This window comes from Pristiophorus japonicus, chromosome 19 (genome assembly GCF_044704955.1).
Source record: "Pristiophorus japonicus isolate sPriJap1 chromosome 19, sPriJap1.hap1, whole genome shotgun sequence".
Lineage (NCBI taxonomy): Eukaryota > Metazoa > Chordata > Chondrichthyes > Pristiophoridae > Pristiophorus > Pristiophorus japonicus.
The window spans coordinates 93,028,350-93,055,822 of record NC_091995.1 but is presented as its reverse complement, the minus strand read 5'-3'; the positions used below and the strand labels follow the sequence as shown (position 1 = coordinate 93,055,822).

The window sequence follows — 27,473 nt, the reverse complement described above, 5'->3', positions numbered from 1 at the left end:
GAACCTTCCAGAATTAAGAATAACCAGTAAGTTGCAAACCTGGTGTTTGTGGATATTTTAACCCTTTCTGCCATAGTTGGAGAAAACTCAACTAGTGGTAATGACATCATCCAATGGTGGTCACCCGTCAACATTTTGATTGGCTCTAGGTATCATCACCAATCCTCCTTAGTTTTTGATTGGTGCTCTGAGTGAGGACAAGGATCTGATTGGTTATTGGGAACTGCCACTCACCATTTGGTCCACTACCTCCTGTATTAGAGGTGGGGGCAGCGGTCCCAGCAATATAAATACAGGAGCTGGTGAGACAGGGTTTTGCTGCAGAGTATAATAATCAGGATGGCCTCCCAAGTGTGTCAGAACTACCACAAGGACTGTGAGGATGCTGTCAACCAGCAGATCAACATGGAGCTCTCGTCCTCCTATGTTTACCTCTCCATGGTGAGTTTCAGATTTTTTGCAATGCAGTGACTTCTGATTTGAAAGCTATTATAGAAAGAAATAAAGACTAGGAATTATATAGCGCCTTACAGGACCGCCAGACGTCCCAAAGCGCTTTACAGCCAATGAAGTACTTTTTGGAGTGTAGTCACTGTTGTAATGTGGGAAACGCGGCAGCCAATTTGTGCACAGCAAGCTCCCACACACAGCAATGTGATAATGACCAGATCATCTGTTTTTGTTATGTTTGAGGGATAAATATTGGCCCCAGGACACCGGGGATAACTCCCCTGCTCTTCTTCAAAATAGTGGTCACGGGATCTTTTACATCCACCTGAGAGAGCAGACGGGGCCTCGGTTTAACGTCATCCGAAAGACGGCACCTCCGACAGTGTGGCGCTCCCTCAGTACTGCCCCTCTGACAGTGCGGCGCTCCCTCAGTACTGCACCTCCGACAGTGTGGCGCTCCCTCAGTACTGCCCCTCCGACAGTGCAGCGCTCCCTCAGTACTGCTCCTCCGACAGTGCGGCACTCCCTCAGTATCGCCCCTCCGACAGTGCGGCACTCCCTCAGTACTGCCCCTCCGACAGTGCGGCGCTCCCTCAGTACTGCCCCTCCGACAGTGCGGCACTCCCTCAGTATCGCCCCTCCGACAGTGCAGCACTCCCTCAGTACTGCCCCTCCGACAGTGCGGCGCTCCCTCAGTACTGCTCCTCCGACAGTGCGGCACTCCCTCAGTACTGCACTAGGAGTGTCAGCCTGGAGGCTTTTTTGTGCTCAAAGTCCCTGGAGTGGGACTTGAACCCACAACCTTCTGACTCAGACGAGAGTGCTGCCCACTGAGCCACAGCTGATGCTTAAATTATTGGAGCCAATAACCAGTTTTCTCGAAGTTGCTGCTACCTTGGGTTGCAGGCGACAATGATACAAGATGCTGGGCCTTCTCCTAATCCTTGCACATCCATCTCCATTCACAGGGATTGGGACTTCAAATAAAAGCCTTGTTTTAATTTCCTTGAAGTTGATCGCAGAAGTTATTAAAACTGAGTACTTTAATTTGATTTGCGAAATAAAATATCGTAAAGGGTGTGGGGATGATTATTACATTGCAGGGATAATGGAGAACACTTGACTGACTGGGCTGAAGTGGTTAGTAAGTAGTGTCTGAAATGGTTCTGAAGATTATCGTGTTTGTTCGCTGTTAAATCCAACCTCCTGTACCAATGAAGCAGAGGGAATCCAGAATCTAGAGGACTGTATTGTAGTTTTATACTGGGCAAGGATTGAGGGGGAAAAAAAGTGTCACTTGCAAATTAAACTAAATCTAGTTCAACTTGTGACCACTTCAATGTGCACCAGTCACCTGAGCAAATAAAGCTGAGTTAATAACTGATGCAGCCTATTCTCCAGTCTGTACCTGGAGATATCTTGCTTTGTACAAATTCAACAATTTGGGATTGAGCAAACCAATCTATCAACAGCCATTGACCAATCCTGCTCCTCCACCGCTCCCAACAAAGAGGATCATAAGACTGACCAGGACAAAGTCTGGCCTGTGGTCAGCTTGTTTCCCCAACATGTTTCTGCCAGGGCTCAGTGGGCAGCACACGCGCCTCTGAGTCAGAAGGTTGTGGGTTCAAGTCCCACTCCAGGGACTTTGAGCACAAAAAAAAATCTAAGCTGCCACTCCAGTGCAGTGCTGAGGGAGCGCCGCACTGTCGGAGGGGCAGTGCTGAGGGAGCGCCGCACTGTCGGAGGGGCAGTGCTGAGGGAGCGCCGCACTGTCGGAGGGGCAGTGCTGAGGGAGCGCCGCACTGTCGGAGGTGCAGTGCTGAGGGAGCGCCGCACTGTCGGAGGGGCAGTGCTGAGGGAGCGCCGCACTGTCGGAGGGGCAGTGCTGAGGGAGCGCCGCACTGTCGGAGGGGCAGTGCTGAGGGAGCGCCGCACTGTCGGAGGTGCAGTACTGAGGGAGTGCCGCACTGTCGGAGGGGCAGTGCTGAGGGAGCGCCACACTGTCGGAGGGACAGAGCTGAGGGAGCGCCGCACTGCACTGTCGGAGGGGCAGTGCTGAGGGAGCGCCGCACTGTCAGAGGGGCAGTACTGAGGGAGCGCCGCACTGTCGGAGGGGCAGTACTGAGGGAGCACCGCACTGTCGGAGGGGCAGTGCTGAGGGAGCGCCGCACTGTCAAAGGGGTAGGACTGAGGGAGCGCCGCACTGTCGGAGGGGCAGTGCTGAGGGAGCGCCGCACTGTCGGAGGGGCAGTACTGAGGGAGCGCCGCACTGTCGGAGGGACAGTACTGAGGGAGCGCCGCACTGTCGGGGGTGCCGTCTTTCAGATCCGATGTTAAACCGAGGCCCCGTCTGCTCTCTCAGGTGGACGTAAAAGATCCCATGGCACTATTTCGAAGAAAAACAGAGGAGTTCCCCCCGGTGTCCTGGGGCCAATATCTATCCCTCAATCAACATAACAAAATAAAAACAGATTATCTGGGCCATTATGACATTGCTGTGTGTGGGAGCTTGCTGTGCGCAAATTGCCTGCTGCGTTTCCCACATTACAACAGTGACTACACTCCAAAAGTACTTCATTGACTGTAAAGCGCTTTGTGAGACGTCCGGTGTGCATGAAAGGCGCTATATAAATGCAAGTCTGTCTTTTTTAGATGGGTTACGAGGATATGTCCATTTTACTCACTGAGCTAATCTGGTATTCGGGGCCCACGACCAACTGGATTGACTGTAGATCTGCTTTGACTCCCATTTCCAATTGTGACTTTCTCCCTGCAGTCCTTCTACTTCGACCGAGACGACATAGCTCTCCGTCATTTCTCCGACTTCTTCAAGAAACTGTCGCGTGCGGATCATGAGCACGCCGAGAGACTGATGCAATTCCAGAATCAGCGCGGTGGGCATGTGGCCCTGATGGACATCAAGGTTGGAGAAGTGAGTGTCTGCTTATTCTCTCTCGCCCTGGGATAATTTGGGAGAACGATTTGGCTCCAGCTCTTGCAGTGGATACGGCCTGTGTTACAGGCACTGGTAGTTGGAGACTGTGTGTGCAAAGCTAGTGTGCAAGGAAAGTACTCACTTGTATACTAGAGTTTGCACCGGCAACCGAGAAGAAGGCCTGTTCAGATATAGATCTCACATGAGGAGATATTGGGACAGATGGTCAAAAGCTTGGACAAAGAGGTAGCGAAAGAAAGACTTGCATTTATATAGCGCCTTTCACGACCAGCGGATGTCTCAAAGCGCTTTACAACCAATGAAGTACTTTTTTTTGAGTGTAGTCACTGTTGTAATGTGGGAAACGCGGCAGCCAATTTGCGCACAGCAAGCTCCCACACACAGCAATGTGATATTGATCAGAAACTTTCTGTTCTGTTGATTGAGGGATAAATATTGGCCCCAGGACACCCCAGGATAACTCCCCCTGCTCTTCTTCGATTAGTGCCGTGGGATCTTTTGGATCCACCTGAGAGCAGACGGGGCCTTGGTTTAATGTCTCAAATGAAAAGCAGCTCCTCCGACAGTGCGGCGCTCCCTCAGCACTGCCCCTCCGACAGTGCGGCGCTCCCTCAGCACTGCCCCTCCGACAGTGCGGCGCTCCCTCAGCACTGCCCCTCCGACAGTGCGGCGCTCCCTCAGCACTGCCCCTCCGACAGTGCGGCGCTCCCTCAGCACTGCCCCTCCGACAGTGCGGCGCTCCCTCAGCACTGCCCCTCCGACAGTGCGGCGCTCCCTCAGCACTGCCCCTCCGACAGTGCGGCGCTCCCTCAGCACTGCCCCTCCGACAGTGCGGCGCTCCCTCAGTACTGCCCCTCCGACAGTGCGGCGCTCCCTCAGTACTGCCCCTCCGACAGTGCGGCGCTCCCTCAGTACTGCCCCTCCGACAGTGCGGCTCTCCCTCAGCACTGCACTGGAAGTGTCGGCTTAGGTTCATGCGCTCAAGTCCATGGAGTGGGATTGAGGAGCGTGGTTCAGGGAGGGAATTCCAGAGCTTGGGATCTCCACAGCTTAAGGTAATTGGGCCAATGGTGGAGCGATTTTAAACTTGGGGATGTACAAGAGGACAGAATTAGAGGAGTGCAGATATCTCGGAGGGTTGTGGGGCTGGAGGAGGCTACAGAGCTAGGGATGAGGCCATGGAGGGATTTGAAAACCAGGATGAAAATTTTGAAATTGAGCTGTTGCCAGACCGGGAGCCAATGTAGGTCAGCGAGCACAAGGGGTGATGGGTGAGTGGGACTCTGTGCAAGTTAGGACACGGGGCAGCGGGCACAGGGGGTGATGGGTGAGCGGGACTCGGTGCGAGTTAGGACACGGGGCAGCGGGCACAGGGGGTGATGGGTGAGTGGGACTCGGTGCGAGTTAGGACACGGGGCAGCGGGCACAGGGAGTGATGGGTGAGCGGGACTTGGTGCGAGTTAGGACACGGGGCAGTGAGCACAGGGTGATGGGTGAGCGGGACTCGGTGCAAGTTAGGACACGGGGCAGCGGGCACAGGGGGTGATGGGTGAGTGGGACTCGGTGCGAGTTAGGACACGGGACAGCGTGAACAGGGGGTGATGGGTGAGTGGGACTTTGTGCGAGTTAGGACACGGGGCAGCGGGCACAGGGAGTGATGGGTGAGCGGGACTTGGTGCGAGTAAGGACACGGGGCAGTGAGCACAGGGGGTGATGGGTGAGCGGGACTTGGTGTGAGTTGGGACACATGGCAGCGAGCACAGGGGGTGATGGGTGAGCGGGACTTGGTGCGAGTTAGGACACGGGGCAGCGAGCACAAGGGGTGATGGGTGAGTGGGACTTGGTGCAAGTTAGGACACGGGGCAGCGGGCACAGGGGGTGATGGGTGAGCGGGACTCGGTGCGAGTTAGGACACGGGGCAGCGGGCACAGGGGGTGATGGGTGAGTGGGACTCGGTGCGAGTTAGGACACGGGGCAGCGGGCACAGGGGGTGATGGGTGAGCGGGACTTGGTGCGAGTTAGGACACGGGGCAGTGAGCACAGGGGGTGATGGGTGAGCGGGACTTGGTGTGAGTTGGGACACAGGGCAGCGAGCACAGGGGGTGATGGGTGAGCGGGACTTGGTGCGAGTTAGGACACGGGGCAGTGAGCACAGGGGGTGATGGGTGAGCGGGACTCGGTGCGAGTTAGGACACGGGGCAGTGAGCACAGGGGGTGATGGGTGAGCGGGACTTTGGACTTGCATGAGTTTAATTCTGTGCACACCAGCACTGGGATTGTACACACCAGGCAGTGGGGGAAATGCAACAGTAAACTGAAGTGCTTATCAAACAACATTTACGACCAAAATTTCCTTTCCAAAAACCGGAGCAGGGTGCGTGGAGCGATGGTCTGGAGGCGATGCAGAGAGCTCTGCAGATGGAGAAGGATGTTAACCAGAGTCTGCTGGATCTGCACAAACTCTCCTCTGGGAACACCGACCCTCACGTAAGTTCTTGGTTCTCTGTTGGGAGGGAGGAGTGGAGTTATTTCCATTAACCTGCTCTGTGCAATTGAGCTTTCTGTCCTGCTGCACAATGACCACTTGGGGGCATCGTCCTGCCCCGCAAGATGAACCAGGAGATGGTTGTGATATTTTTAAGCCATCGCTGTGAAATCTGTTGTCCCACTTCCTGAGAGCACCTGTTGTACAGGTTGAACCTCCCCTTATCCGGAACCCTCGGGACCCGGCCCGTGGCAGATAAGGGATTTTTCCGTACGAGGAGTGGTCACGTTAAATTGGATGGTGCAGGTACTGAGCAAGGGGATATCGGGGCTGGCTGGCTTGGGGCTGGGAGGTTGTGGGAATGGGGGTGGGCAGGGGGGAGACAGTGGATCGCGGGGTCAGGCCAGCGATTGCGGGAGTCAGCAACGAGGAGTTTGTTCATGTCGGAGTTCTGCGCATGTGCCACCCGGTGGCCGGGAATGGTTCTGGATGAGGGGTGGTTCTGGATAAGGGAGTTCTGGATAATAAAGTTTCACTGCACCATGTTCCCATTGTGGAACAGTAAGATGTACCCAAGGACTTGCCCCTTCTGGCCTTACCTCTCTGGCTGTTCTTCCTCCTTTGGCCCAGTTGTGTGACTTCCTGGAGACCCACTACTTGGATGAACAAGTGAAGATGATCAAGACGCTTGGTGATCACATCACCAACCTGAAGAGGTTGGGAGCCCCGGAGAATGGCCTGGCGGAGTACCTGTTCGACAAGCACACCTTGCAAACACAAAATTCTGCCATTTGACTAGTTCCAAAGTTGAACCTTTACTGATTTAAGGAGACTAGTATGTCTGACTTAAGAGGCAACATATTGGTTTAATATCTATCAAGTGATGGACTGAATTTGTGGTCTATTAAATAACTATTTGATATGACAAATATTCTGGCTGTTGCATTTTTTTTAAATTATGAACCAAGTATCTCTAAAACTGGGCCAATGTATTTCACCTGACTTTGGTCGTGTCCCGTAGAATCACATTTCCACACAGGGAACCCTTGCTGAGAACAGATTGGGGTCTGTGAGCCCTGCTTTCCAGTGGCCTCTTCCAATCGATTTAATTTGGGCTGTAGAATGGAGTATTAGAGAAGTTGACTCGACCCCTGTTAGTTCAAGTTGTGGCTCTCTGGAAAAGCAACAACTAGAACTATACCACTGCTGGGAGAGTTCTCCTTGTAATGAATTAATTTGTTCACTGACTAGAAACCACTGCCACGTTATGAAGGGCTCTGTCTCTCTCTATGTATCTCTCTCTCTGTCTCTCTCTCTCTGTGTCTCTCTCTCTCTCTCTCTCTCTATCTCTCTCTCGCTCTCTCTGTGTCTGTCTCTCTCGCGCTCTCTCTCTCTCTCTCTCTCTCAGTCTGTCCCGCTCGCTGTCTGTCTGTCTGTCTGTCTGTCTGTCTCCCTTCCTTCCCTCTGAAACAGCAGTGTGTTTCTCATTGAAAACATATTGCATGTCCAGTTAGTAGCCAGGGCAAGACTCCTGTTTGCAAGAACTTGACTATAATTTTATAGAAATTGAAGTATTCTGAGTAAAATCCCCTTCTGAGTGAAATGGTATGTGCCAAATACATATCTGCTTCAATCGATGGAAAACTGGTTACCATGCCAACTGTCCTGGCAAACATACATTTTGAACCTCCACACATCAATAGCCTCACATTGGGAGCACACTTCCAAAGTACTTCATTGGCTGTAAAGCGCTTTGAGGTGGTAGTGAAAGGCGCTATATAAATACAAGTCTTTCTTTCCTCCTGTAAGACCAGAAATAAAATCCTATGTACCATCATAGATGCTTCATCACTAGTATTGGAGCTCATTCTAAACGAGTAGTTTTAAAACCATTTCCAATGTAATGGTTGCCTGTGACAGCACCTTGAGCTTGGCGACACCTGACCACAGTAACCTGTTTAGAAGCTCCCGGTTCTGAAACTCCTCAGTTGCTAACGATGGACCAAAAGGTCATTGGGTTTGATGCCTGGGAAGAGCTTCATTCGATGTATGGTGCAGGTTGAAAAAACAGTTTAAAAAAAGCCTATGGGAGTACAAAAGTGTGGAAATTATGATGAACCAATTGTTGAGGCCAGTTCTTTGGATATATTCAAGAGGGAGTTTGATGTGGCCCTTACAGCTAAGGGGATCAGGGGGTATGGAGAGAAGGCAGGAGTGGGGTACTGAAGCTGCATGATCAGCCATGATCATATTGAATCATAGCAGTGCATTTGGAAAGAGGTGACATGATAGGTCCAAGTCAGCATGGATTTGTGAAAGGGAAATCATGCTTGACAAATCTTCTGGAATTTTTTGAGGATGTTTCCAGTAGAGTGGACAAGGGAGAACCAGTTGATGTGGTATATTTGGACTTTCAGAAGGCTTTCGACAAGGTCCCACACAAGAGATTAATGTGCAAAGTTAGAGCACATGGGATTGGGGGTAGTGTGCTGACATGGATTGAGAACTGGCTGTCAGACAGGAAGCAAAGAGTAGGAGTAAATGGGTACTTTTCAGAATGGCAGGCAGTGACTAGTGGGGTACCGCAAGGTTCTGTGCTGGGGCCCCAGCTGTTTACACTGTACATTAATGATTTAGACGAGGGGATTAAATATAGTATCTCCAAATTTGCGGGTGGCAGTGTGAGTTGAGAGGAGGATGCTATGAGGCTGCAGAGCGACTTGGATAGGTTAGGTGAGTAGGCAAATGCATGGCAGATGAAGTATAATGTGGATAAATGTGAGGTTATCCACTTTGGTGGTAAAAACAGAGAGACAGACTATTATCTGAATGGTGACAGATTAGGAAAAGGGGAGCTGCAACGAGACCTGGGTGTCATGGTACATCAGTCATTGAAGGTTGGCATGCAGGTACAGCAGGCGGTTAAGAAAGCAAATGGCATGTTGGCCTTCATAGCGAGGGGATTTGATTACAGGGGTAGGGAGGTGTTGCTACAGTTGTACAGGGCCTTGGTGAGGCCACACCTGGAGTATTGTGTACAGTTTTGGTCTCCTAACCTGAGGAAGGATATTCTTGCTATTGAGGGAGTGCAGCGAGGGTTCACCAGACTGATTCCCGGGATGGCGGGACTGACCTATCAAGAAAGACTGGATCAACTGGGCTTGTATTCACTGGAGTTCAGAAGAATGAGAGGGGACCTTATAGAAACGTTTAAAATTCTGACGGGGTTAGACAGGTTAGATGCAGGAAGAATGTTCCTAATGTTGGGGAAGTCCAGAACCAGGGGACACAGTCTAAGGATAATGGGTAAGCCATTTAGGAGCGAGATGAGGAGAAACTTTTCACCCAGAGAGTGGTGAACCTGTGGAATTCTCTACCGCAGAAAGTTTTGAGGCCAATTCACTAAATATATTCAAAAAGGAGTTGGATGAAGTCCTTACTACTCGGGGGATCAAGGGGTATGGCGAGAAAGCAGGAAGGGGGTACTGAAGTTGCATGTTCAGCCATGAACTCATTGAATGGTGGTGCAGGCTAGAAGGGCCGAATGGCCTACGCCTGCACCTATTTTCTATGTTTCTAAGAACCTGTATAAAACACGGGTTCGGCCCCATCTGGAGCACTGTGTCCAATTCTGGGCACCACACTTTAGGAAGGATGTGAAGGCCTTAGAGAGGGCGCAGAGGGGATTTACGAGAATGGTTCCAGGGATGCGGGACTTCAGTGACGTGGATAGACTGGAGAAGCTGGGGTTGTTCTCCTTGGAGCAGAGAAGGTTGAGAGGAGATTTGATCGAGGTGTTCAAAATCATGAGGGGTCTGGACAGAGTGGATAGAGAGAAACTGTTCCCATTGGTGGAAGGGTCGGGAACCAGAGGACACAGATTTAAGGCGATTGGCAGAAGAACCAAAGACGACATGAGGGAAACATTTTTTACGCAGCGAGTGGTTAGGATCTGGAATGCGCTGCCTGAGAGGGTGGTGGAGGCAGACTCAATCGTGGCTTTCAAAAGGGAGTTGGATAAGTACCTGAAGGAAAAAGATTAGCAGGGCTACGGGGAAAGGGCGGGGGAGGGGGACTGGCTGAGGTGCTCTTGCAGAGAGCCAGCACGGGCTCGATGGGCCGAATGGCCTCCTCCTGTGCCGTAACCGTTTTGTGATACCAGAATTGAGTGGTTATAACCATCAGGAAAGACTGAACCGGCGGGAGCTCCTTTCTCGCAGGGAAGGCCGAGAGATGAGCTGATGGGGGACTTTAAGCTTATGAAAGGGTTGGATAGGGTAGACGTAGAGAAGATGTTTCCATTTGTGGGGTGAGGCCAGAACTAGGGGGGGCATCAATATAAGATAGTCACCAATAAACCCAATGGGGAATTCAAGAGAAATTTCTTTACCCAGCGAGTGGTGAGAATGTGGAACTCGCTGCCACAGGGAGGGGTTGAGGCGAATAATCTCTGTTATGAGTTGAATAAAGCAATATGACTGAGTACTGTAGACGTAAGTGTGACCTTAGTCTTGTTATTCAGACTCCAGAGTGCTGGTACAGCATGGGAGACCTGCTTATATACAGTGCTCCCAAGGGATGCTGGGATGACTTGGGACTCCAACAGGTACGCCCTCTGGTGGCACAGTGTTGCATACACAACAGTATCGATGCATTTAAGGGGAAGCCAGATAAACACATGAGGGAGAAAGGAACAGAAGGATATGGTGATGGGGTGAGATGGAGAGGGGTGGGAGGGGGCTGGTGTGGAACATAAACCCCGGCACGGAGCGGTGGGGCATAAACCCCGGCACGGAGCGGTGGGGCATAAACCCCGGCACGGAGCGCTGGGGCCCAGTGGCCTGTTCCTGTGCTGAACATTCCATGCAATAGAAACACATGCCGTTGGTTTGTGTCCGTGAAGCAAGGTACAACCAGTCAGGGTTCCTGCTCCCGATTACTCTCCACTGACCCCTGCTGTAAAGTATGTGTGGGTGCAGTTTGTCTTGCCCCCCACCCTCCGCACACACGCCCCTCCCTGCCCTCAGATAGCCCTATTCCCACTCACCATCCCGCTGCTCACACGCAGAACCATTTCTTCTGTGAGGTCCCAGAGATTGACACGTCCAGCTGCTACTGTACCTCAACTCGAGGTAGTGTCGGTGTGGGGGAGGGGAAATTTAAACTGACTGGCTTGCTGTCCACGAATAGAAAAGGACTTAATTTATATAGCGCCTTTCATGACCTCAGGATGTCCCAAAGCGCTTTACAGCCAATGAAGTACTTTTGGAGTGCGGTCACTGTTGTAACGTGGGAAACGCGGCAGCCCATTTGCGCACAGCAAGCTCCCACAAACAGCAATGTGATAATGACCCGGATAATCTGTTTCTGTTATGTTGGTTGAGGGATAAATATTGGCCAGGAAATATTGGCCGCTCGGCCCGACTGCCTGCCTCTCTCCCGCGGTTACGTCCGAGCCATGGGGTGTCCCCTGGAGATGGAGCACGCGGTGTCCACCGGTACGCTCGCGGCCTTCCGCGAGAGGTGGGCGCCGGAGGGACTGGAGTGCATTATCATCATCGTAGGCAGTCCCTCGGAATCGAGGAAGACTTGCTTCCACTCTAAACATGAGTCCTTAGGTGGCTGAACAGTCCAATACGAGAGCCACAGTCCCTGTCACAGGTGGGACAGACAGTGGTTGAGGGAAAGGGAGGGTGGGGCTGGTTTGCCGCACGCTCCTTCCGCTGCCTGCGCTTGCTTTCTGTTTTAATTTGATTTGGCTAAGGTTCCCTTTAACGCTAATTTGTTACCTTGCGGGTTTGAGTTGTGGTTGTCCCCCTTTTACCACAGGGGACACTTGGCTTAAAGTTATCATTTAAAAGAGTTTCAGTGTCGCCCAGTCCGCAGACGGTTAAATAGGTCAAGCGTCACGTCCCTCACCGATGGCCGGCTGCAGCGATGTTACATAAGCTTCGCATTAGCCGTGCCCGAGCCTGTCACGTTATCTCTCCTGCCCCGGCTGTTGACCTCCGCCCTTGGCTGCCGTCATTTGACAAAAAAATTATCTTCCACTCCTCAGCTCCGAGGGGAGTGGAGAGAGAGAGAGAGAGAGAGAGAGAGAGAGAGGGGCGGAGAGAGGGAGAGTCGACCATTCGGAGGAGCGTCGCCATGTCAGACAGTAAAGATCAGGAGAGCCTGCGCGCAGCGGAGAAAGACAAGGTCACGGCGATTCCTTCTGAGACCGCCTGTGCGGAGCTGAAAAGTGCCATGGTGAAATGGTGAGCAGGTTGATTAGCGTTAAGACGAATTCCTGTCTGAGTTTTGATGTGACAAGACAGCTGGTATTTCTGAAACTTGACGGTAATTGTATAGGGTTTCTTTTTTTTTTTAAAAAAAACCACTCAGAGCGTTAGGGATTCTGAGGTTTCGAACCAGATACGTTGCAGAATCGCTGCACAGTTAAATACATTGCCCCCAAAAGATCGTGCGTCGCCGACCTGTCAGCTTGCCTGTAATCGCCTCCGCAGTCACCGTTTTCGGGAATCGGCGAGGAATTCCGTCTCGGCGGTCCCGTTATTCCAATTAGGGTTCTTGTCAATTCCCACCCCTCCCCAGCACAGGAGGAGGGAGCCTCTTCCAGCACCGGTAATGCTCCTCGACTTGAGCTACCTCGCAGCGACTTGGGAAGCAGTTCCCCCCCCCTCCCACCCTCCCACGGTGAAAGTCAACGCAAACCAACATGGCCCCCCCCCCCCGCTCACACGTCACCCAAGGTTCCTGCAGTGAAACAAGGCGGACAGGCCTCGAGGTCTGTGAGGAAGACGCACGAGGTCTGGTAATGGTGGGGCTTGTTGGTGGCCGTGCCTTCAGCTGCCTGGGCCCCAAGCTCTGGAACTCCCTCCCTAAACCTCTCCGCCTCTCTCTCCTCCGTTACAACGCCCCTTAAAACCCACCTCTTTGACCAAGCTTTTGGTCGCCTGTCCTTTATACCTCCTTTTGTTGCTCGGTGTCAATTTTTTGTCTGACAATACTCCCGTGAAGCCTTGGGATGTTTCACTACATTGAAGGCGCTATATAAATGCAAGTTGCTGTTGGTGTATTGGATGAGGAACTGGAACAGGCCTCAAGACGTACCATGGTCAACCTCCGCTCCACTCAGTCCGCGACAACTGGATCATAGAATCAGAGAATCAGAGAAATTTACGGCGCAGAAGGAGGCCATTCGGCCCATCGTGTTCGTGCCAGCCGACCAAGAGCTACCCAGCCTAATCCCACTTTCCAGCTCTTGGTCCGTAGCCCTGTAGGTTACTTTTTAAAGAACTTTTTAAATGTGGTGAGGGTTTCTGCCTCTACCACCCTTTCAGGCAGTGAGTTCCAGACCCCCACCACCCTCTGGGTGAAGACATTTCCCCTCAAATCCCCTCTAAACCTCCCCCCAATTACTTTAAATCTGTGCCCCCTGGTTGTTGACCCCTCCGCTAAGGGAAACAGGTCCTTCCTATCCACTCTATCCAGGACCCTCATAATTTTATGCACCTCAATAAGGTCTCCCCTCAGCCTCCTCAGTTCCAAAGAAAACAACCCCAGCCCATCCAATCTTTCCTCAAAACTAAAATTCTCCAGTCCAGGCAACATCCTCGTAAATCCCCATTTTAATTCGATACATTTATTAGATATAGGTTGAAGTGCACGTCTCTAAATGCAAGTCCAAGTCACTAAAACAGGCTAAGCGTTGAGTGAGGGCGTTGGACAATACAGCCATAAAGGAGCAGGAATGTGAGAGGACCTTGTGGAGGTAGGTATGATATTAAGTGATTGTAGAGAATGCAAACTACATTACAATGGGCAACAGAAGGAGATAAACCAGCAACAAGAGAAGGTTCACTCGGTTGATTCCTGAGGTGAAGGGGTTGTCTTATGAGGAAAGGTTGAGCAGGTTGGTCCTGTACTCATTGGAGTTTAGAAGAATGAGAGGTGATCTTATTGAAATGTATCAGATTCTGAGGGGGCTCGACAGGGTGGATGCAGAGAGGATGTTTCCCCTCGTGGGGGAATCTAGAACTAGGGGGCATAGTTTCAGAATAAGGGGTCGCCCATTTAAAACGGAGATGAGGAGGAATTTCTTCTCTCAGAGGGTCGTGAATCTGTGGAATTCTCTGCCCCAGAGAGCTGTGGAGGCTGGGTCATTGAATATATTTAAGGTGGAGATAGACAGATTTTTGAACGATAAGGGAGTCGAGGGTTATGGGGAGCGGGCGGGGAAGTGGAGCTGAGCCCAAGGTCAGATCAGCCATGATCTTATTGAATGGCGGAGCAGGCTCGAGAGGCCGAATGGCCGACTCCTGCTCCTATCTCTTATGTTCTTATGAAGTGCAGGACTGATGTCAGACAGCACAACCTCATTAACACCGAGAACCACAGAACGGTTACAGCACAGAAGGAGGCCATTCGGCCCGTCGAGCCCGTGCCGGCTCTCTGCAAGAGCACCTCAGCCAGTCGCACTCCCCCAGCCCTTTCTCCGTAGCCTTGCAGTATTTTCTCCTTCAGGTACTTATCCAACTCCCTTTTGAAAGCCACGATTGAGTCTGCCTCCACCACCCTCTCAGGCAGCGCATTCCAGATCCTAACCACTCGCTGCGTAAAAATGTTTTCCCTCATGTCGTCTTTGGTTCTTCTGCCAATCGCCTTAAATCTGTGTCCTCTGGTTCCCGACCCTTCCACCAATGGGAACAGTTTCTCTCTCTCTACTCTGTCCAGACCCCTCATGATTTTGAACACCTCGATCAAATCTCCTCTCAACCTTCTCTGCTCCAAGGAGAACAACCCCAGCTTCTCCAGTCTATCCACGTAACTGAAGTCCCTCATCCCTGGAACCATTCTCCTAAATCTTTTCTGTACCCTCTCTAAGGCCTTCACATCCTTCCTAAAGTGTGGTGCCCAGAATTGGACACAATACTCAAGTTGTGGGCAAACCAGTGTTTTATAAAATGGAGTCATGTTTCAACAGTTATGGGAAAATATTGGTCATTCAAGCATGAGCTAAATAGGGGAGGGAGCAGGGGAACGGAGATGGGTGAAGTGCAATTGCATTCTGTAGAAGTATGAACTAGATGGGCTGAATGGCCTCCCTTATCCGTACTTATCTTGCGTAGTAAAGAACGGAATTCCTTTAAATGATCCAAACGGCTGTGTTAATGAGTCAATGAGGGACTAATCATCATCATAGACAGTCCCTCGAAATCGAGGAAGACTTGCTTCCACTCCCAAAGTGAGTTCTTTGGTGGCTGAACCGTCCAATACAAGGGCCACAGTCCCTGTCTCAGGTGGGACAGACAGTGATTGAGGGAAGGGGAGGGTGGGACTGGTTTGCCGCACGCTCCTTCCGCTGCCTGCGCTTGGTTTCTGCACGCTCTCGGCGTCAAGACGCGAGATGCTCAGCGCCTTTCCGGACTAATCACCCCCGTGGCCATTAGCGAGATACTTTGTCAGCAACCTCCCTAATTAACCCCTCCGGTAGAGGGAGGAGACCGTTTGCTGCAGATAATGTTGTCTGACAGGGGCTTACCATTAAGTTAAGGAGGTGAAGAGTTTAAACACATTGGTAGGTGGAGGTCCTGTTGGAAACAGCAGCAGAGCATTGTGCAGAGAGAGAGGAGCTTGCATTGATATAGTGTCAGCTGTGGCTCAGTGGGACTTGAGCACCTAAATCTAGGCTGACATTCCAGTGCAGTACTGAGGGAGCGCTGCACTGTCGGAGGGGCAGTACTGAGGGAGTGCTGCACTGTCGGAGGGGCAGTACTGAGGGAGTGCTGCACTGTCGGAGGGGCAATACTGATGGAGCGCCGCACTGTCGGAGGGGCAGTACTGAGGGAGCACCGCACTGTCGGTGGGGCAATACTGAGGGAGCGCTGCACTGTCGGAGGGGCAGTACTGAGGGAGTGCTGCTCTACCGGAGGTGCTGTCTTTCGGATGAGACGTTAAACCGAGGACCCGTCTGCTCTCTCAGGTGGATATAAAAGATCCCATACACTATTTTGAAGAAGAGCAGGGCGTTCTCCCCAGTGTCCTGGGCCAATATTTATCCCTCAATCAACATAACAAAAGAAACAGATTATCTGGGTCATCATCACATTGCTGTGTGTGGGAGCTTGCTGTGCACAAATTGGCTGCTGCGTTTCCCACATTACAACAGTGACTGCACTCCAAAAAATACTTCATTGGCTGTAAAGCGCTTTGAGACGTCCGGTGGTCGTGAAAGGCGCTATATAAATGCAAGTCTTTCTTTCACGTCCTCAAGATGTCAAAAAAGAGTCGATAGCCGATTATATTTGAAATGCAGTAGTCACTGTTGTTCCGTGGGGAAACGCAGCAGCCAATTCGCGCACAGCAAGCTCCCACACACACAGCAGTGAGATGCAGGGACAGTTAAATATGTTTTTGGCGATGCTGGTTGAGGGTAGAATGTTGGCCAGGACACCCCTCCTGAGCTTCAACTAGCATAATGGGGTCTGTTCCGCCCACCTAAGAAAACAGGCAGGACCTTCAGCCTGACATCTCATCCGAACAATGCAGCGTTCCCTCGGCCCGGCATCAGGCGAGGTCCTGAAGTCGGACCTGAACCCACAGCCCCCTGAATCGGAGGCAAGAGTGCGACCAACCACGTTGCAGATATTTTACCTCCCCAATCGGGCAGGCCATACCGACCGGAAGGTCCCAGGATTGATTCCCAAACTATACCGAGTTCTCCGACGGTCGGGAGGATTGAGATAACGGATCCCAGACCCCCGGAGTGGAGGTGGGGGGGGGGGGGTAGAATTAACTGGGATTCCCCACTGCCTCCTGCCAAAACTGGTGCGTGCATTGGGGTTTATTTTCAATGGCGGCGGTGCCTCCCACAGTCAAATAGTCTGCGGACACTCACTATCCAAGCTGATGGAGAAGCAGGCATTTGAGGCGAGTTGGTGAATGGATACCAGCGTGGCACCTCGAATCTGGAGATTTTGAAAGAGGGAGGCGGCAGGGTTTAAAATTGAGAGACTACACCAAGGAAAAAAAAAGATTCCAACGTCGAAGCAGAGCTGCTCCACTCAGGTTTAACTAGCGTCAAGAAAACCTCCACGACCGGCGCTGTTGGCGTGAGTGTCTTCTGAGTGCCTGGTGTTGTTTTAACCTCGAGCTCTGTTCCCTAATTCGAGCTGACGGTGACTTTGGCTGTTGATGTGTCGAGACCGACCCCCGGGGCAAGGGTGGAGGGCGGTGCCAAGGACGATGGTTGATTTAGACAGGCTGACTCAGCGCTTGTCAGCTCATGGAACCAGGGAAGAATTTCCGGGCATTTCACGGCTGGCTGACGGTGTGATTTCCATTGTCCGCGTGTAATGAAATCTGACTGATCATTAGTGCCGGGTTTCTGCATGCTATCCACCCAGATAAACCCAGGGGACACCCAGGTTTCTGGACATGTTCCCTGTCGGTACATGATTCGAGACGGTGTCTCCATTCTGAGACTGGGAACAGCACTGCTTCTCATGTTGGGCCCAACTCGCACCGAGTCCCGCCCACCCATCACCCCCTGTGCCCCGTGTCCTAACTCGCACCGAGTCCCGCTCACCCATCACCCCCTGTCCTCGCTGCCCCCTGTCCTAACTCGCACCGAGTCCCGCCCACCCATCACCCCCTGTGCCCCGTGTCCTAACTCGCACCGAGTCCCGCTCACCCATCATCCCCTGTGCTCGCTGCCCCCTGTCCTCGCTGCCCCCTGTCCTAACTCGCACCGAGTCCCGCTCACCCATCACCCCCTGTCCTCGCTGCCCCCTGTCCTAACTCGCACCGAGTCCCGCCCACCCATCACCCCCTGTGCCCCGTGTCCTAACTCGCACCGAGTCCCGCCCACCCATCACCCCCTGTGCCCCGTGTCCTGACTCGCACCGAGTCCCGCCCACCCATCACCCCCTGTGCCCCATGTCCTGACTCGCACCGAGTCCCGCCCACCCATTACCCCCTGTGCCCCGTGTCCTAACTCGCACCAAGGCGCTCACCCATCACCCCCTGTGCTCGCTGCCCCCTGTCCTAACTCGCACCGAGTCCTGCTCACCCATCATCCCCTGTGCTCGCTGCCCCGTGTCCTAACTCGCACCGAGTCCCGCTCACCCATCATCCCCTGTGCTCGCTGCCCCGTGTCCTAACTTGCACCAAGGCGCTCACCCATCATTCCCTGTGCTCGCTGCCCCGTGTCCTAACTTGCACCGAGTCCCGCTCACCCATCATCCCCTGTGCTCGCTGCCCCGTGTCCTAACTCGCACCAAGGCGCTCACCCATCATCCCCTGTGCTCGCTGCCCCGTGTCCTAACTCGCACCAAGGCGCTCACCCATCACCCCCTGTGCTCGCTCACCTACACTGGCTCCCAGTTAAGCAACGTCTCGATTTCAAAATTCTCATCCTTGTTTTCAAATCCCTCCATGGCCCTCGTCTCTCCCTATCTCTGCCCTCCAGCCCCCCCGAGATCTCTGCGCTCCTCTAATTCTGCCCTCTTGAGCATCCCTGATTATAATCGCTCCACCATCGGTGGCTGTGCCTTCTGTTGCCTGGGCCCCAAGTTCTGGAACTCACTCCCTAAACCTCTCCGCCTCTCTACCTCTCTCTCTCTCCTCCTTCAAGACGCTCCTTAAAACCGACCTCTTTGACCAAGCTTTTGGTCACCTGCGCTAATTTCTCCTTATGCGGCTTGGTGTTAAATTTTTTGTCTCCTAATACTCCTGTGAATGCATCTTGGGACGTTTCACTGCGTTAAAGGCGCTATATAAATACAGGTTGTTGTTGTCTGAATTCTGTGTCTTATCAAGATGAGGAACATTAATGCTGGGGAACGGAGTACATTGTGTTTGAGGTCCCTGGTCTAGCAAGGTTTAGGTGCAGAGTAAAGCTCCCTCTGCACTCGAGTTGTCCAATAGCAATTGCTGACTCATTAAATGTGACCCATTTTAACCACATACACCAATTTTCGTTGAAAACACTTCATACGCACACACTCGCATAGTACAGGGAGATGCACTTCACCTGTGTATATGCACTTAACAAACATCTATCACCTTTCAGTGACTAATGAATAGTATAGATGCACTTAAGGGGACAACATAAGAACATAAGAAATAGGAGCAGGAGTCGGCCATTCGGCCCCTTGAGCCTGCTCCGCCATTCAATAAGATCATGGCTGATCTTCGACCTCAACTCCACTTTCCCGCCCGCTCCCCATATCCCTTGTCTCCCCTGTAGTTCAAGAATCTGTCTGTCTCAGCCTTGAACATATTCAAAGACTGAACCTCCACAGCCCTCTGGGGCAGAGAATTCCACAGGTTCACCACCCTCTGAGTGAAGAAGTTTCTCCTCATCTCGGTCCTAAATGGCCGACCCCTTATCCTTAGACTGTGACCCCTGGTTCTGGACTTCCCCAACATCGGGAACATTCTTCCTGCATCTAACCTGTCTAATCCCATCAGACTTGGAAATGTATCGGCCGTTCCTTCATCGTCGCTGGGTCACAATCCTGGAACTCCCTCCCTAACAGCACTGTGGGAGCATCTTCACCACACGGACTGCAGCGGTTCAAGAAGGCGGCTCACCACCACCTTCTCAAGGGGCAATTAGGGATGGCCAATAAATGCCGGCCTTGCCAGCGATGCCCACATCCCAGGATCAAATGTTTTAAAAAATCTAATAAGCGAACCTTCTGCCACCTCTAGCCTCCAAACTCTCTCACTTTGCCATTAATTTTCTTGTCTCTCCCTCTTATTTAACCTGTAGTATTTGGGCCAGTGCTTCTGGGTAATTCCCATCTCCCCAACTCCTACCTGCGAGGTGCGCCCTCTAGTGTATCATCGCGGCATTTTCCCATTCCTGACACCAACCTTTCCCAGGCCTGGCCGAGTGACATGGCCAATTGTCACAGCGTGACACCGCACAGGCTGGGGCCGTTCGGCCCATCGTGTCTGTGCCGCCTTTATGCAAGAGCTGCCCAATTAGTCCCACTCCCCTGATCTTTTCCCCATCGCTCTGCAATTCCGCTCCCGCCCTCCTTCAGGTAAAAATCCTGAGGGGTGACCTGATAGAGGTGTTTATAATGATGAAAGGTTTTGATAGAGTGGATACAGAGAGAGTGTTTCCACTTGTGGGGAAGAGCATAACTAGAAGCCATCAATATAAGATAGTCACCGAGAAATCCAATGGGGAATTCAGGAGAAACTTCTTTACCCAGAGAGCGGTGAGAGTGTGGAACTCGCTGCCACAGGGAGGGGTTGAGGCGAATAGTATCGATACATTTAAGGGGAGGCTGGACAAGGATATGAGGGAGAAGGGAATAGAGGGTTATGCTGATAGATTTAGATGAGGAAAGACGGGAGGAGGCTCGAGTGGAGCATAAACGTTGGCATGGACTGGTTGGGCCGAATGGCCTGTTTCTGGGCCGTATACCCCATGTAACCAAGTAAGTAAAGCACTCACAACATATTCACACACTCTGCTGTTCATCATTTTACCATTTTACAAAAGGTAGGAGCAGGAGTTGGCCATTTAGCCCCTCGAGCCTGCTCCCGCCATTCAATCGGATTGAGGCTGATCTGCACCTCAAATCCAGTTTCCCACCGTTGCTCAATTAGGGTTTGTCTTATGAGGAAAGGTTGAGCAGGTTGGGCCTGTACTCATTGAAGTTTAGAAGGATGAGAGGTGATCTTATTGAAATGTATCAGATTCTGAGGGGGCTGGACAGGATAGATGCAGAGAGGATGTTTCCCCTCCTGGGGGAATCTAGAACTAGGGGGCATAGTTTCAGAATAAGGGGGTCGCCCATTTAAAACGGAGATGAGGAGGAATTTCTTCTCTCAGGGAGTCATGAATCTGTGGAATTCTCTGCCCCAGAGAGCTGTGGAGGCTGGGTCACTGAATATATAGACAGATTTTTGAACTATAGTGCCGTCAAGAGTTATGGGGAGAGGGCAGAGAAGTGGAGTTGAGGCCAAGATCAGATCAGCCATGATCTCATTGAATGGCGGAGCAGGTTCGAGGGGCCGAATGGCCGACTCCTGCTCCTATTCCTTATGTTCTTAATCCCTCGATACCCTTACCCAACAAAAATCTCTCAATTTCCGTCTTGAAATTTTTAAAGGACCCCCGGCCTCAACAGCCTTCTGGGGGGGTAGAGTTCCAGATTCCCACTGCCCTTTGTGTGAAGAAGTGTTTCCTGACATCACCCCTGAACGGCCTGGCTCTAATTTTAAGATTGTGCCCCTTGTTCTAGATTCCGCCACCAGAGATGTTCAGCGACAGTGCCTATCGCCACGTTCTATTTACTAATTAGAAATGCAATTAGTTGCCTGCGTTTTCTGCGGTCTGGAGGAGTCCGTGTTCCGTGTGTATGTTGAGTGTGCGAGGTTGCAGCCCCTGTTCCATTATTTGAAGGGGCTGCTCCTCAATTTCTGGTTGCGCTTCAGTCCCACTCTCCTAATCTTTGGGCACCCTGTGCGGAGGGGAGCGGGCAGGTCGGAGGGCCTCCTCGCGGGACTGCTCCTGGGCCTGGCCAAGGGGGGCCATCAGCCGGTCCAGGCAGCGGGCGGTCGAGGGGGTCGTTCAGCCCGACTGCCTGCCTCTCTTCCGCGGTTACATCCGAGCCAGGGGTGTCCCTGGAGATGGAGCACGCGGTGTCCACCGGTACGCTCGCGGCCTTCCGCGAGAGGTGGGCACCGGAGGGACTGGAGTGCATCATCACCCCCGGCAACAAAATTTTAATTGAATTAGATTTGTTAAGCTTCCCTGTTTATTAGTTCATTTGTGGGGTTTGGTTCCCTTACAAGAGGGAACATTTGATTTAAAGTTTTAACCCCAAATAGTTGTGGCTAGTGGTTGATGTCTTTGGCAACACTGCCCCAAACCACATTTACTAAGGTTCATTTAATTTGGTTAATGGACAGGTTTTATTGCTTGTTAAAGGGGTCACTGGCCAGTAGCCTAAAATGAAAGAATCAGCACTTGTCACTTGGGTGTGGCTGGATTAGGTTCAGTTCCTGCTGTTGCTCCAGAGGAGAGTCTCTGGGAGAAAAAAAAAGACTTGCCTTTATATAGCGCCTTTCACAACCACTGGATGTCTCAAAGCGCTTTACAGCCAATGAAGTACTTTTGAAGTGTAGTCACTGTTGTAATGTGGGAAACGAGGCAACCTATTTGCGCACAGCAAGCTCCCACAAACAGCAATGTGACAATGACCCAGATAATCTGTTTCAGTGACGTTGACTGAGGGATAAATATTGGCCCCAGGACACCGGGGAGAACTCCCCGCTCTTCTTTGAAATAGTGCCGTGGGATCTTTTACATCCACCTGAAAGAGCTGACAAAGCCTCGGTTTAATGTCTCATCTGAAAGATGGCACCTCCAACAGTGCAGCGCTCCCTCAGCACTGCACTGGGAGTTGTCAGCCTAGATTTTTGTGCTTAAGTTCCTGGAGTGGGACTTGAACCCACAATCTTCTGACTCAGAGGCGAGAGTGCTGCCCACTGAGCCACAGCAGTGCAGCACCTCCCAAACCCACGACCTCTACCACCTAGAAGGACAAGGGCAGCATGTCCATGGGAACACCACCACCTCCACGTTCCCCTCCCAGTCACACACCATCCCGACTCGGAAATATATCGGCCGTTCCTTCATCGTCGCTGGGTCACAATCCTGGAACTTCCTCCCTAACAGCACTGTGGGAGCACCTTCACCACACGGACTGCAGCGGTTCAAGAAGGCGGCTCACCACCACCTTCTCAAGAGGCAATTAGGGATGGGCAAAAAACGCCGGTCTTGCCAGCGACGCCCACATCCCAGGAACAAATTTTTTTTAAAGTACCGAGGGAGTTTGGGGCTTTAATGTGTTTCCCACAATGGTCAATCTGCCTTTAACTTTGGCGATTTTGTTTTATATCATTTCCAGCATTGCAGATAAAGGAGAAGAAAGCTGTAAAGATGCCACTCAGGCTTACAAGAGCTGCATGAAAACGTTAGGATTTAAAGTTTAACAACTGCTGACTGGTGAGCGTCTGGTATCTGATCAGTTGGGTGTCACTATTTTCGTGGTAGTTATCCATTGGGCTGCAGGAACTGCCTTCACGGGCTAACTGCCGCAGTGCTCCCTCAGCCGGCCAGGAGAGGGAGTCAGTCTGGGAGGCAGACTTTCCCAAATGCCCAATCGTGCTCACATCAAGCCCAGGGAACAGATGACAAATGTCATGCCTACGGCATGCACTGTCTGGTCTCCCAACTGAGGTTGATGGACGAATAAAATAGAATCATAGAAATTTACCGCGCAGAAGGCGGCCATTTTGGCCCATCGTGTCCGCGCCGGCCGACAAAGAGCCGCACGGCCCTCGGTCAGCAGCTCTGTGGGTTACATATAAACCCACGAATAATGGCGGACAGGTAAAGAGCACCCGGCCCAACCAGTCCGCCTCACACAACTGCGACACCCCTTATACTGAAACATTCTACACTCCACCCCAACCGGAGCCATGTGATCTCCTGGGAGAGGCAAAAAACAGATAAAAACCCAGGCCAATTTAGGGAGAAAAAAAATCTGGGAAAATTCCTCTCTGAAAATGTAGCCTTTGTGTCCTGATTCCTCCTGCTCCTGTACTCACCAGGGCCACAACACCAGGCAAAGTCCCGATTCCACTCTCAGTCTATAAATCAAAAAACCTTCCAACATTTGACGGAAGGGGCTCGAGGGGCTGAATGGCCTCCTACTCTTCCAATGTCCCTAACAGAGTATGGTAGCACCGTGATAATGTTAGTGGGCTCATAATCCAGAGGTCTAATGATCCGGAGAAAAGGGTTCAAATCCCATCACAGCTGAGGAATTTAAATTCAGTGAATTAAATAAATCTGGTGACCATGTAACTAGCGGCTTGTTGCAAAAACCCAACTGATGTCCTGCAGAGAAGGAAATCTACTGCCCTTACCTGGTCTGGCCGATGTGTGACTCCAGACCCACAGCAAAGTGGTTGACTCTTAACTGCCCTCCAAAATGTCCCAGTGAGACACTTAGTTGCACCAAACCACTATGACAAAGTCAGCGCTGTGTGGGAGCACCTTCACCACATGGACTGCAGCGGTTCAAGAAGGCAGCTCACTACCACCTTCTCAATGGGCAATAAATGCTGGCCTTGCCACATTCCATGAAGGAATAAATTTTTTAAAATAGATGCTCATTTCCTGCCCCCAATTGTCAAGGAATTGGTTAACCTTTCCCACTCAATTTTGTCAACTTTCAGGGTGTAGTTGTGAGGTTTGGTCAATAGGGGGAACAGCGTTGCCAACTCTGGGTGGGCATATTCCTGGAGGTTTCATCACATGACCTGCCTTCAACCACCTCACCCAGTAGAACAGCACCCCCCCTCCCCGTCTTCAATATTTTCAGAATGAATAAACAAAAGTGTTCGAAGGAATTAATGCCTGTATGATGTTTCTCCCGGGTTACAGTGTCTGAGAGATTAATCTTCGATTCCTGGACACTCCAGGGCAAACCTGGAGGGTTGGCGACTAAAACCTCTTTAAGTTGCACAGCTGCGCAGCATTCCGCAGCTCCCACGGAGCCAGCTCACCGGCTTTTGAAACTGGAAAAACCGTGACTGTGCGGTATTTTGAATGAGCCCCTTAAAGGGATCACGCGCCCAAAATAAGATTTAAAGGGGACATTGTTGGCAAGCCTGTTTCTTTGCGGAGTTTGCTGGTCTCCATCAGGATAATCCGACTGTGGTTCAATCCAATTTTGCTGCCAAATGGTGCTGCATTGAGTCACTGATCCCCCCTCTCCCCTCCTCCGTGTTATCATTGGAGCAATTTCTTCCTGACTCCTGGTAGCCACAGCAACAAATTCTTTCTCTCCAATCTTTCCACCCCTCTCTCACACACACTGGGTCAGGATACAGTAGAAATCTTGACAAGGCTTCTTCGACAGCACCTCCCAAAACCCGCGACCTCTACCGCCTAGAAGGACAAGGGCAGCAGGCGCATGGGAACACCACCACCTCCACGTTCCCCTCCCAGTCACACACCATCCCGACATAGAAACAGAAAATAGGTGCAGGAGTAGGCCATTCAGCCCTTCGAACCTGCACCGCCATTCAATATGATCATGGCTGATCATGCAACTTCCGTACCCCATTCCTGCTTTCTCTCCATACCCCTTGATCCCTTTAGCCGTAAGGGCCACATCCAACTCCCTTTTGAATATATCTAACGAACTGGCCTCAACAACTTTCTGTGGTAGAGAATTCCACAGGTTCACAATTCTGAGAGTGAAGAAGTTTCTCCTCATCTCGGTCCTAAATGGCTTGCCCCTTATCCTTAGACTGCGACCCCTGGTTCTGGACTTCCCCAACATCGGGAACATTCTTCCTGCATCTAACCTGTCCAATCCCGTCAGATTTGGAAATGTATCGGCCGTTCCTTCATCGTCGCTGGGTCACAATCCTGGAACTCCCTCCCTAACAGCACTGTGGGAGCACCTTCACCACACGGACTGCAGCGGTTCAAGAAGGTGGCTCACCACCACCTTCTCAAGGGGCAATTAGGGATGGGCAATAAATACCGGCCTTGCCAGCGACGCCCAAATCCCAGGATCGAATGTTTTTAAAAATCTAATAAGCGAACCTTCTGCCACCTCTAGCCTCCAAACTCTCTCACTTTGCCATTAATTTTCTTGTCTCTCCCTCTTATTTAACCTGTAGTATCTGGGCCAGTGCTTCTGGGTAATTCCCATCTCCCCAACTCCTACCTGCGAGGTGCGCCCTCTAGTGTATCATCACGGCATTTTCCCATTTCTGACACCAACCTTTCCCAGGCCTGGCCGAGTGACATGGCCAATTGTCACAGCGTGACACCGCACAGGCTGGGGCCGTTCGGCCCATCGTGTCTGTGCCGCCTTTATGCAAGAGCTGCCCAATTAGTCCCACTTCCCTGATCTTTTCCCCATCGCTCTGCAATTCCGCTCCCGCCCTCCTTCAGGTAAAAATCCTGAGGGGTGACCTGATAGAGGTGTTTATAATGATGAAAGGTTTTGATAGAGTGGATACAGAGAGAGTGTTTCCACTTGTGGGGAAGAGCATAACTAGAGGCCATCAATATAAGATAGTCACCAAGAAATCCAATGGGGAATTCAGGAGAAACTTCTTTACCCAGAGAGTGGTGAGAATGTGGAACTCGCTGCCACAGGGAGGGGTTGAGGCGAATAGTATCGATGTATTTAAGGGGAGGCTGGACAAGGATATGAGGGAGAAGGGAATAGAGGGCTATGCTGATAGATTTAGATGAGGAAAGACGGGAGGAGGCTCGAGTGGAGCATAAACGCCGGCATGGACTGGTTGGGCCGAAGGCCTGTTTCTGGGCCGTATATCCCGTGTAATAACCAATTCCCTTTTGAAAGTTATTATTGAATCTGCTTCCAACCAGCCTTCATTTTATGCCACGTTGAGGGCAATTTTGTTCTGTAGGCTGTGCCCACTAAACAATAACCAATTCACACAGGCCTCTGACAGACAACAGAGAACGCTTTGATCCCCTTGACTGGATTTCATAGAAAAAAAAAAATCACAGAAATTTACAGCGCGGAAGGAGGCCATTTCGGCCCATCGTGTCCGTGCCGGCCGACAAAAAGCTACCCAGCCTAATCCCACTTTCCAGCCTAATCCCACTTTCCAGCTCTCGGTCCGTAGCCCTGTAGGTTACGGCACTTCAAGTGCACATCCAAGTACTTTTTAAATGTGGTGAGGGTTTCTGCCTCTACCACCCTTTCAGGCAGTGAGTTCCAGACCCCCACCACCCTCTGGGTGAAGAAATTTCCCCTCAAATCCCCTCTAAACCTCCCCCCAATTATGTTAAATCTATGCCCCCTGGTTGTTGACCCAGCTGCTAAGGGAAATAGGTCCTTTCTATCCTCTCTATCCAGGCCCCATCGTCTCATCGCCGAGAGCGTGCAGAAACCAAGCGCAGGCAACAGAAGGAGCGTGCGGCAAACCAGTCCCACCCACCCTTTCCTTCAACCACTGTCTGTCCCACCTGTGACAGGGACTGTGGCTCTCGTATTGGACTGTTGCCACCTAAGGACTCATTTATAGAGTGGAAGCAAGTCTTCCCCGATTCCGAGGGACTGCCTATGATGATGATCCAGGCCCCTCATAATTTTATACACCTCAATAAGGTCTCCCTCAGCCTCCTCTGTTCCAAAAAAAACCCCCAGCCTATGCAATCTTTCCTCATAGCTAAAATTCTCCAGTCCTGGCAACATCCTGGTAAATCTCCTCTGCAGCCTTCCCAGTGCAATATCCAATTCTCTCTGAACTTGGGTACCAGGGCTGGAACACTCGTCCCTGTCCTGTTGCATCGTTCGGTTTCCCCTCTTAATTCCGAGTGGGATGCGCACTGCTCAATTAACATCTCTCTCTCTCTCTCTCTGTCTGCAGGTACCCGCTTCTCCGGGATGTCCGCTCCTCCTCCCAGAATTGCTCCTTTCCTTCCCGTATCTCCCGCTCACTCACAAATCTTCATAAACGTAGGCGGCACGGTCTCACCGAGAA

General features: G+C 51.6%; 1 protein-coding gene and 1 long non-coding RNA gene across 2 annotated transcripts; both read left to right on the top strand.

Annotated features, from left to right (window-relative positions):
* The first annotated feature begins 339 nt into the window (after positions 1-339).
* On the top strand, positions 340-6,689 carry LOC139230302 (ferritin, heavy subunit-like). Its single transcript, XM_070862128.1, has 4 exons — positions 340-441; positions 3,230-3,385; positions 5,780-5,896; positions 6,525-6,689. Exons 1-4 carry the CDS (start codon positions 340-342, stop codon positions 6,687-6,689), a joined length of 540 nt encoding a protein of 179 aa, XP_070718229.1.
* A 5,260-nt stretch (positions 6,690-11,949) lies between these two features.
* Positions 11,950-27,473, top strand: LOC139230050 (uncharacterized). Its single transcript, XR_011587887.1, has 3 exons — positions 11,950-12,151; positions 22,835-22,932; positions 27,360-27,473. It is a non-coding gene; the product is annotated as an uncharacterized lncRNA (long non-coding RNA).